At 37.2% G+C, this 12116-nt stretch overlaps 1 protein-coding gene across 1 annotated transcript in view; it reads left to right on the top strand.

The window, feature by feature from the left end:
* The first annotated feature begins 9859 nt into the window (after positions 1-9859).
* The window catches only part of LOC107300011 (cyclic AMP-responsive element-binding protein 3-like protein 2), a 12483-nt gene continuing 10226 nt past the window's right edge, over positions 9860-12116 (top strand). The window contains exons 1-2 of the mRNA XM_015829353.1: positions 9860-9940; positions 10060-10276. Of these exons, the coding sequence (XP_015684839.1) occupies positions 9860-9940; positions 10060-10276 (298 nt within the window). The remainder of the gene's footprint in view (positions 9941-10059; positions 10277-12116) is intronic.

The following is a 12116-nucleotide window of genomic DNA, read 5'->3' as shown; positions in this document are numbered from 1 at the left end:
GGAAAGTTGGTGATGCCTGGAATTCCATCAGAATGAAATAGTCAATTACTTTAGAAAGTTACTTTGCTTTCACTCATTACTTAGCTAGAACTCTGCGTGTGTACATAATAACAAAGTGAGCTACCAATTTTCAGTGGGCGATACCTGAATTGCAATGTAAAATATTAACCTAAGGATTAAGAAACCTGTAAGGTCAGGAAATTTGGTGAAGCAGAACCCTGACAATCCTGAATTTTGTTTTGGCTATCAAAAGCTCTTTAAAATTATGGATAGCCAATTCAACAGGTAGGAGATGTTTGAGGAGGCTACTTGCTGAACATGCTTCAAGTTATAGAAATCAGAGCCACAGTGGTGCACTAATTAAGCTGTTGGACCAGAACCAGGAAGAGCCTAGTTCAAATCCACCTTCAGCCACTGGGTGACTTTGGACTACTTGCTCTTTCTTAGGTCAACCCTCCCTCACTGGTTGTTATTGGGGGGAAAAATGAAGGAGTAATTATAGTTTGTGCAATGAGCAATGTGGACCCTGGAATTGTCATGTTGCAGAGTGTGCAAGTTCCCAGGATGTTTTTTGATCAAAACCTAGTTCGTGAAGCAAACTGCTGTAATTTTGGACAGTGATTGTGGCTCTTTGTACCAAATGGACAGTCAGTCTCATAAAACAGCAACTGTGCTTCTTGCCAAATCAAAGTGGTCTTCACAGGAGCTCCTTCCAACCCTGGATGGATTGAATTTTTGTTTCAGAGTTATAATATCTATAAAAATATTATCCCAATTTTTTAATCTTTTCCAGAGGAGCTTGCTATATTTCACCCTGTTGTTTTTCATTTCTGGTTCCAACAGCTTGGGCACCTTTCAACAATCGACCTTCCTCCATACCATATCTTTATAAAAAAAATTGCTGATATCTTCTAAACACTTTCTTTTAAAAGTCACATGGCAGTCCTCCATGACAGTCTCCTTGATTCAGGCAACATTTTCTGGGTTAGTGGACATGCAAAAAACGGGGACCTTCTAATGACTTCTTTCCTCCAATTGGGCAACTCAATTTCTCACTGCACAATTTGAATATTCTGATCTCCAAAAACATCCTGCAGACATTAATCGTTTTTGACACTTTACAACCTTCTTTCCATGACAAAAAGAGATAATGAATCTCTGATGTTTGGTACCTTTTTCCATTTTTAAAAACCTAGAATTTTATTTTCTTTGCTCCTCAAAACAAAGAAAACAATTTTATATTTAGCATATTGTTTGAAAGCTTGAAAGATTAGCTTCAGAATATTATACAAGAGGCTGTTTCAATACTTTTTTTTTCCAAATAGAATTTCTGGTTTAGATCCTGTCCTTCATTTCTGGGGTCAGGAAGTCCTCTGGACCGGGTATAGCTTAAGCCAGTGGTGGCGAACCTATGGCACGGGTGCCAGAGGCGGCACTCAGAGCCCTCTCTGTGGGCACGCGTGCCATCGCCCCAGTCCTAGGCCTTCAGCTGGGTTTTATAAAACCTTTTTGCTTTAGGCCTCCGACGCCATGTGCAAAAAAAAAAAAAGGTTCAAACAATCAGTCAATTTCAACTTCTTGTGGGAAAAAAGAGATCTTGCAAAGTTGGAATTGATTGATTGAACTTTTTAGTCTGCCGTTACCACCGCAGCCACGCCCACTCAATGGGCCACACCCAGCCAATGGGCCACACCCACCAGGCACCCGACGATGCATAAGTGGGTTTTGGGTTGCGGTTTGGGCACTCGGTCTCTAAAAGGTTCGCCATCACTGGCTTAAGCCTTTGCTTAACTCTCTTATGTTGTGTGTATATGTCCCTTCAAGTAAGTTTTTGACTCTTTGTGACTTCATTGATATGTTCCTGTAGTTTTCTTGGCAACATTTTGGGAAATGGTTTGCCATTGCCTGCTTCTTTCTAGGGCTAACAGAGAAGAACTAGCTCAAGGATAGCCAGCTGGCTTCAAGCCCAAGGCAAGATTAGAATTCACAGTCTCCCATTTATAGCCTGGTGCTATAAATGGCTCTCCCTCTTATATTTTATCATAGTCAATTTTTCAGTAATGGGATGTGCATTCATGTAATACCTACAGTCAAGGGAATGGTAATTAGCTCAGTGGTTCTCAACCTTTTCTTCACTATGGACCTTTTGTGGCCATGCACCATGGCCACAGACCCCCAAGACGTAACTCAAGATTTAAATCATAACATTTCTTCAAGCCTTTGCAGACCCTCTGTGATGACATTGTGGACCCCCAGGGATCCGCAGACCACAGGTTGAGAATCACTGTATTAGATCATGCATCACATAGAACCATAAGCTAATCACACTACAATAGATTCTTTAAACAACATACTAAAGAAAATAAAATCCTTTGAATTGTACCATATTCCTGATGACATTTTAAACTTCTTCATAGAGTAGCATTGGAAGTGATAGCTATAACTTCTTCTATTTTTTTTTCTTACTTCCCACTCTGAATTATAGTTCTAGCATTCCTGAATGATCTTTAATTCAAGTACTAAGCAGGACCAGCCCAACTTAGATTCCCAGTCTATTCAATTGTCTATTAAATAACAGTAAAACTGGTTTGACTGTGGAGTATAAGGTTAGGATATTAACAATGCTTCTTATCCTGTATTATATTTGCACATCAACACACATTGGAATGTTTAAACATAGCTTGTTAATTAAGGCAGGAACAAATCATAACATTTGTGTATGAGCAAATTAACCATGTTATTGAAATCTCTGTATTTTCTGTCAGTATGAAAAAGAAATGTCTGGGACACATCAATAAGCAATCAATAAGCCAGGATCCTAGGTTCACTATTAACCATAATCTAGTGTTCATAAGCTGACTTTACATCGTGGTGTCTTTCTGTTTTCTTCCTTGGGATGGATTTACACTTCACATGGAGTTAAAGCCTTAATGCTATGTGCAAATTAGTTCATTAAATTTCCTAGTAATGAAGTTAAGAATTTCAGTTAAAGCATAGAATGGAAGAAGACGAAGTCTCTGTCCTCCATTGGCTATTTCTCTATAGCTGCTGGTTCTATACTAATTTTGCTCTTGTTACCAAATGACTTCTGGGGTGCTATAAGCTGGTCTGGAGACTTGAGGTTGCAAAGTCAAGCACGAAGGGGTGCGGGCCTTGCTCTGTTTGTTCTCCAGCAGTTTTTGCAATCAGACATAAATAGCCCTTTATGCCAGAAGCGGGCTCAGAGAAAGGAATGTTTTGTCTGGAAGGCATGGTATGTGGCTGGAGCTAAGGAGCTGCTGCTGGAGGCTCCAGTTGGTATACAGCCAAGTGTACTTTCTAATGTCGCTCTTTCCCTGCCATTCAGTCTCCAGCTATTCTAAAGGTTGGGCTTTTTTTTTTCCTACACAAAGACAAAAGGATTGAGTGCACAGGAGGCAAAACCTCATCTAGTTTTTAAACAGTTTCTCATCTCCAATTCATAGTAATTTTAAGGTTGTGAATTTCTATGTGTTCTTGGGGTGGATTCTTGGGATGTAGCAATGTTCAAATGTTCTCACCTTCTTTATTAGGTTTCTTAATTCTCATTTTTTTCCATTCTCAATTCCTTTCCAAGACTTTGTACCTTTTTACCCCTTCTATCTAAGGGGATCATTTTGACTGGTGGAGACAGATAATTAGATCCTTTTTTCTTGTCTTATTCTTCTAGGAGGTTCAATCAATGTAACCAGTCACCTTTCACTCCCTCTTGGACAGGGGTATACAAGTGTCTTAATGGATGATGGACTACATTTCAATAGCAATAGCACTTAGACCAGTGGTTCTCAACCTTTTTAATGCCACGACCCCAACCGGTTGTAAGTCGAGGACTAAACCGGCCGTAAGTCAGGACTAAACCGGTCGTAAGTCGAGGACTAAACCGGCCGTAAGTCGAGGACTAAACTGGTCGTAAGTCGAGGACTACCCAACCGGTCGTAAGTCGAGGACTTTCCCTGCCCGGGAGCGCCGCACATGCGTGGTTCCGCCCCCTGTGCCGGCCGAGGCGTAGCTGGCAAGCGGCAGAGACGGAGCAGGCCGACCACCAGCTGGCCCAGCCCAAGGGAGGTAAGGCACCCGCCGGAAAAGGGAAAAAAAATGGCGGACAGCCTTGCTTGGTGACCCCCGTGAAATGGTCGATCAACCCCAAATGGGGTCCCGACCCACAGGTTGAGAACCACTGACTTAGACTTATATTCCTCTTCACATGCTTTATAGTCCTCTCTAAGCGCTTTACAGAGTCAGCATATTTCCCTCAGCATATTCAAAGGAAGTGGTTGGGGCCAGGACATAAATTAAATTCAGTTTCATTTATATTTAATTAAAATTAAATCTAGTTAATACAGTGTTACTATTTTCCCGGTTTGCCATTTTAAAGATTTTCTTTCATGTCATATCAAAAGTAGAATTTTGTAACAACATTTTAGAGGCATCATGTAAAACTTTCAAGAGTTTCATGTTTGTTCAGATTGTAGACTTGACTGGATTGTACAGATTGGATGTTTTGATACTAGGAAAGTTAATTTAGAATTTCAGAGCTGGCAGTCCCGGTTTAAAATGACCTGGACTTTAGCTCCCAATTTTGTGTACATAGTGACTTAAGGTGATCCAGACCTTCCTGCTGTGGTATTATTCTGACACTGGAATTTGTTTAGTGCTTTTACCTTTAATGACACATGCAGGCTGGACATGGATGCATTTATCATGCTCTTACCTTTGCTTTATAAAGGCCATACATCTAGCTAGCTCACGGTTTATTTGAATCATCCATTTGCGTCAGCAGTTGCATGCACTGTATACTTTTCGCTTTTTCCCTGGAACGAGGGAGGCTGTTAATACTCCATCATCAATTTCTTCAGTGAACATGTCAGCAGAATATACAGCAGCATCACTCTTACAAGTCACATCTTTTGACATTTATCTGTCCAGTGAATATAGAGATGGTAGAAAGGAATACTTGGAGAAACATTCTAATTTTATTATTCTTCTCAGAATGCAAAGTTGCTTTTTATCTGCTGTGGAATCCAAGTGCAGCCTTGAAAAATAACTCCAGGATGCCAACATTTCTAGATTCTGAAATTGAACTTCAGTAGAATATTAATGAAAATTAGACAGAACTTCTTTGTGTGCTAGGCATCAGAACTCCAAACCAAGAGAATTTAATCTCCATATTGCTATGTGAGCGGTATCTTTTCATTCTGTTTTTATCTCAGGAGGTTTCCCATTTGTGTTGGTTTTTAAAAAGGTTTCACAGATGTTAAACACTAAAGGGCATTTTCATGGTTAATTTTAGCTAAATTTAGCTAAATGGCGTTTCTGTTAGAACACTGAGATGCCTGTTTTTCATTTGGCTTGTTATTTGGAAAATCTTCCCAAAGCAATATTTAAATTAAAAATAAATAATGCATATTATTTTAAACATAACATTTTTAGGATTTATTCCCCTGGATTGTTTGGTGGTAATAGCCCTGGGGAATAAGGGAAGAGAGTAAATCCAGCTGAGATGGCTTTGGGGGTGGTGGTCTTCTCCTGTTTTCTCTTGCTGGGACTCTTCTCCCAAGGCATTTGCTGATAATTCCTAGGGTTGGAGTGGGGAGAGAAGAGGATTTAGAATTTTAGACAGCTTAATTTAATTTAATTTAATTTAATTTAAACAGCTTAATTTAAAATGTGCAAGGTAGTACAATTTAAGATTAGAGTATCCTCCTTTCTAGCATTGGGATATGCCTATAAATTTAAAATACATGTGAACTTTATACTCATGTTTTATATTCTATTTCCCTCTTTCTCTCTTCTCAGCACAATCCATTTAAGATTTGCTGTGTTAAATAATCACAACTTTCCATTATGTTTTAACTTGGAAAATCCGTTCCTTCTAAAAAGCTAAGATTTGAAATTACAAATGGAAGCTTATTTCCCAGTTTGAAGAAAATAGAAATCCAAGCTTTCAGGAAAAACATGACTACATTTTTAAGCCCCCTAATTGCTGAGAGTTTTAGCCTGGCCCCAATCAAATGTAGTTAATAGCGTTGCTAATTTAGCAGATAAACACAAATATAAAATTAAAAATATATTTCAACAGCTGTGTACTTTAATTTTTCCAGAATAGGATGCAATGGCAAATATGTTCATAATTCATTACATAGACTATTCCAAAATATAGTGCTTGTTTTAATGAATATTCTCAGATATTCTTATGATTAAAGCCATGCACACTCATCTAGTATCATCCATCTACCACTGGGATTTCAGAGAAAGCTACAGTACCTATTGTTCGATAACTCTTACCAGTAGTATCCAACCAAAACTTTCAGTTACTCTCTTGTTGTAAGTTTATTCCAATTGCTAATTTTATGTAATTCTCTATTGTTATTTCTGCTATGAGTGTCCTAATTTGGCATTTATATTGTTCCATTGTGAACTTTTGTTCCCCAAATTCTCTATGGCATCTAATTGGCATAGTTTTATTGCAGTGAATAGAAATATCCAGCTTTACTAACGTGTCTGCATTTTAAGAAAATGTTTTAAGTCTCTATATTCAGGAACAATAAAATAAAGAGGAAAAGAAACAAGGTAAGTTTAGGGCAACTCTGAGAAAAGTGTTTCCACTGTATTATTAAGCAACAATAATATAAACCTGACAATCATTTTTCTGTATTTAAGAATAAGAAAGTTCCTCATAGACAGATGAAATGTCTCCACTGTTATCAAATGTTCACTCTTAACACCAGCCATATACAACCCAGCCAATAATTATTTAGATGAAGGAGTTGCAGCATAATAATAGGGACCTAAACCATAAATTTAATCATAATCTGTTGAATAAGGCATAGTGGCCTCTTTCACACAGCGTACTAAGCTATGACCCAGTATTGGGTCTTAAGTATTTAATTTCTGGTGTTGGGTAAAGGTTCTGTATGTGAGGTCCTTGGTGCTCCTTGACAGTGGTTGTTTTCTTGCAGATATTTCATTAACCAGATTAGGCAACATCATCAGTGCTAGTAGGGTGTAGGGTTTGCTCTCATTTTATGTACCAGTGGTTGCCCTGTCAGTGTTGGTAGGAGTGGTGGTTATTTGATTGGTTTATTGTTTGCTATTAGCTAGTTTGACAGTTCTTTGATTGGGGTATTGTTTGTTTCTTGATAGTTGGTCTAATGTTAATTTTGGTGTTAATCTCTGCTCATCTATATGCAAAATTATTCTGCCATTATTGACATGCTTCTCCATACCACAATGCGACAAGGATATCAGTGCTTACTACTGTCCTCTTGTGAATTTGAGAGGCTTGGTGTTTTGTGTGTGTGTGTGTGTGTGTTTGTGTGTGTGTATGTCTGTGTGGTGTATGTCTATGTGTGTCAGGGATGGATGGATGGATTATGGACAGATCCTAAGACCCGTTTCAGTTGTCACGCACAAGGTGTATTTGATTATTTATTTTGCATTCTATGCTGCACACACTTGTTTTTTTACTCCTTATTACAAATTTGTGAGTTTTCATAACTGCATGTATAGTAGTTTTCTCACAAAATGCTTTTTCCTGGTTGCGCTTTCATTTAATTGTTATGCCACCTCCCCAGGGGAAGGCAATGACAAACAAGCTCTGTATTGTTATCAAGAAAACTTGTATTGTTATCAAGAAAATTATATCACCCAAAGATGAATTTAACTTTAGTTTGGTTCAGAGAGTAAGCAGCATAAATTATAGTTGAGTGCCCTGAGAAGTTGATAAACCCTCTTTCCATTTAAAAAAGCAGCATGGAGCACAGCTAGGTTTAGAGGTTTAGAAATCATTAGACAGTAACTACCTTGGAACAAATATGCACAATTACCAATGAGTTTGTTATCAGCATAAAAATGTTGCTACTGTAGACTGTCTTAATGGTTTTTATGAGTATCAGGCACACAACAGAGTGGAGGAAACTGCCATTTGTGCCTTGTTTTCACATAAAGTAAGCTACTCTAGGATATTGTGACAAATATGTTTTCTTTATGGAACACTCAGTCCAGAAAATACTGCAAAAACATGTTTTTTACCTACAGCTGAAGATGGAAACGTCCATCTTCCCATGCTTAGAGAATATAAGCCTTGAAATACACAGTGCCTCTGAAAATATATGTGCTTTGACAACAAATCATACAGGGTTGTGCATCCCTTAGTTGGGTGACATATGCTTATTCATTCTTTTTCATTTCTCTCAGAGATTTTTGGCAGTGTTGAAAATTACATCATGTTGTTGCAATTAAAATAATACTTTTAGCGTTTATCACAGGGTTTTCCTGAGTTTCTTTAGCAATATTTGTATTTCAACACTATACCAAACTTAATAGTTACTTTAAAAGTATCTGGAGATCATGTAGTTTCTAGAGAATTCCTCTTTTACAATCATTTCTGCTGTTTGCTTCAAACTCCAATGAAAATGGCTGCTTCATTATTGAACAATTCTTGCTATTAGGGAACTTTTCTTTATATTTTGTCAAAGTCTGTTTCCTTGAAATTCCTTTCTAGTCTCCCCACTATTATTATTATTGTTGTTGTTGTTGTTGTTGTTATTATTATTCTCTTGTAAAAAATTACAGCCACGCACTCTCAATAATAAGCATTCCTTTAGGACATAATTGCAGTCATAGGCAGGCAAATATGCACACATGTAAATGAAGTGTTTAGAAGTTAAGTACTGTACAGAGAAAGTGTAAACTAGTGCATGTGAACCAATCTAACATAAAGTTGAAAAAATACTGAAGATTTTGGCATGTGATTATAAGATTATGGAATTGCATATATTTGAAAGCTACCCAGGCTCCAGTTTCTACAAAATACATTTGGTATTTTGGTAGTATAGCAAAACAGCGGCTATAAAATCTGGGTGGAGAGGTGGTTCTCTTTCTCCCCTGATCTACTAGAACTTGACTCTTCCCATAAGACCTGGTTATTTCAGCAGGCAGGACTGGCCTAGGGGTATTTTAAAGGGGTTTTAAATTAAATTTTTAGTAGAAGCGGCCAAATTTGAATAGTTATTTTTAATCTTTTTTAAATTTTGTATTGTACTGTACCATTGTTTTAAACTGGCTGTAAGCCGCCCTGAGTCCTCCGGGAGAAGGGCGGGGTATAAATTTAATAAAATCAAAATCAAAATCAAATTGTCTATAAATTGATAAAGTGAAGTACTTCACAAAGCATCTTGTGAACACATATTTTCAGTTATCATAAGATATGATGATTTTTGGCGTTAAATGTTTTTTTAATTGTTGCAAGTTATGAGTTCACAGTATGCAGATTGAGAATGGAATTGAGAAAAACATAATTATAGCATTGCCTCCTCCTGCTAAATGGCCCTTTAATGTCTATGAAATTATTGGGAAGGGCATATTTGGTATAGCCATAGTGTTGAAAAAAGGAAAAACCCTGCTTGAATCATGATGATAACCTACATGAAGACATAATATGAATGTATATAGGGACTGTTTGCACCTCACTGAATGTTCTACCATGAGTCCATTTTCTCCTATGTGGCTTTATGTTAATGTGCTAGAAATATATGAAAATATTTTTGTGTGATCAGGCTAGAAAATTATTGGAATACTAAATAAAAAATCATGGTTTCAAATTAAAAAATGAATATTGTTGTAGTTCCCTTGAGGTGTTAATTTCATTCTTATTGATGTTGTACTGTATACAGTACTCAAAAGAGCCCTATAATTGAAAGTGGCCTGTGCTCACACTATGAGCTTGAGGTTGATAATGAAGAGCAGAGAAAGTGTCTCCCGACCCATGAACTTCCTTTGTAGATCTGATGTTGCACAACAGTTGTTATATTCCTAAACACGTGGTGAGGACAAGGGCATGATGAAATGGAAGCTATTTCATGACAGTTATGAGAATATGGAACTGAAAAATCTCCCAGATGGAAGATCTGGTTTTGAGAGCGTAATGCTGGTTCTGTTATTTTTTCATTGTTTTGTTACTGATCACTGGGTGGAACCAATGTAAAGTATGACTTAAGGTTTTTATTAAATTCTTTCTATGCTTCTTTTTCTTTCTTACAGCCCTTCACAGAACTCCTTGATGATTTTTCCCAGGATGTTTTGGGGCAGCTCTTGAATGATCCCTTCCTGTCTGAGAAAAATGAGATGATGGAAGTGGAATTATCACCAGTTTCTCCAGCTCCCCTCATCCAGGCAGAGCATAGCTATTCCCTTTGTGGGGACTCTCGGCCCCAGTCGCCATTGACCCATATTTCAGCTGATGACAATTTCAATGAAGGTAAAAGAATGTAATGAATTTTGCTAACCAACTTCTGGAAATTACATTCTCACTATTGGTTGCCTTGAGGTGTAGCCTGTCTAGAATCTTGAAAGAGGCAATAGAGTGTAAATATCTTAGAATTTCAGACATTTCCAAAGGGTGCTGTTGTCAGGGGGAAAAAAATTAACCAAAAAACAAAAAAATGGTTACCGTTCTACTGACTAACAATATTATTAGTAACTAGCAGCCTCTTTGGAGACCATATGTGGGACAAAAGGTTTGAGTATTTTAAACAACTGAAGCTATATTCAATCTGTATTATTGTAAATACACTCAAATATTACAAACTGCCATTAGCCTCTGGTGATTGTATCCGCAGAAAATGGGACTCCTGTTTATTTATTTTAGAAACCTGCTTGATTCCAAAATGATTCTGGACAGCAAAGAGAGGTGGAAGATTTGTTTTATCCGACCACTGTTCTACTTGTGGCTATTTGTGCTGCATTTATTTAATTGGATCTTGCTTAACATCCCGCCAACAAATCAATGCACACATTTCTAAAAGTAGTGTCAGTTATCATCCTTACCATTTTCAAGTAATAGTTCATGACATGTTCTCTTTCTTGAATGAATAAAAATATGTGAGAGTGATTTTTTAAAAAAATATATAGGAATTCATAATCTCAGCAAGTGTAGAGGGCCTTGAGTGAAGGCCTAAATGTAGAAAGGGAATTAAATCATATATTTTTATGGAAGGAAATCCATGCTTGAACGTTGAAATATTCATGTTCTAGGCAATCAACTCTCCTGGCCCTGTGTCATCTGCATCTGCTTATTGCTCTCACAAAGTAGTTTTCATAGGGAGGGGGCAGTATATATTCACAAAATGGATGCCATGGTGATTATAACTCGCCCATTGATGGAGATAGCTGGAGAGGTTGCTCCTTACTACTTCGATTACCTCAGGTGACCTCTGACATTTTTCTGGGCATTTGGGCATACTTTGAATGAAGCACTGAGATATTATTTTTATTTCGTAAAAAATGTTATGGAGACTATGCAGAACTCCAAAGCATTCTTGTTATGCAAGACTGCTTTGCTTTCCAGCATGACAGCTTCCATTTCATTTTTTTCAAAACTGAAAATCCAAAAAGAAATTACAATCAGATGGACCTAGGAGTTTACCAAGATGATGTGTCTGCACGTATCTCTCATTATCAATCAGTTCTAATTAATACATTTTTTTCTATTGAAAATAGACAACTATATCCAAGATCTTAGGGAGCCCAAGACTTAGAGTTACTCATATGTCTGGTGAATCATTGATGATCTTTTTACTGTTCTAAGCGCTGATGCCTGTTTATCAAGCCTGCTGAGATGGAATTGGATAAGAGCTGGAATAAAACAATATTTTTTTTTCTTTCTTCTTCATACAGTTTCAGTTTCTCCCACATACCAAGGTTTCCCCTTTAAAAGAAAATAGTTATTGGAAACAGAATCTTAATTCATATGACAGTGGAGTCTAATTGTTTTTTGATAGCAAGTTTCTTGATGTGTGTAAGCAATCCAAGTCAAGCTTTAAACCAGATGGGGATTTTTGACAAGGGAAAGTTGCCAAGATCACTGTCACAGGATACTTGTTTTGCTTTTGCTTGCAAGTATATACCATTTCTTGACACTTCCAAAGCAGAAGTATATTAATACAATTGCAGACTGGACGCCTGATTCTTGAGTCACATCTACAGTTATCACATGTCTTTTATGATGGAGGACAGCCCTTTTATTTCAGACAGCTACCTTTTAGATTTATTTAATCTAATTATTTAAATAATTCAGCAAAATAATAAACATATGTTTA

Source organism: Protobothrops mucrosquamatus, unplaced genomic scaffold (genome assembly GCF_001527695.2).
Source record: "Protobothrops mucrosquamatus isolate PMUCROS unplaced genomic scaffold, P.Mucros_1.0 scaffold5926, whole genome shotgun sequence".
In the NCBI taxonomy this organism is placed as follows: domain Eukaryota; kingdom Metazoa; phylum Chordata; class Lepidosauria; order Squamata; family Viperidae; genus Protobothrops; species Protobothrops mucrosquamatus.
This window is presented reverse-complemented; position numbering and strand designations above follow the sequence as displayed.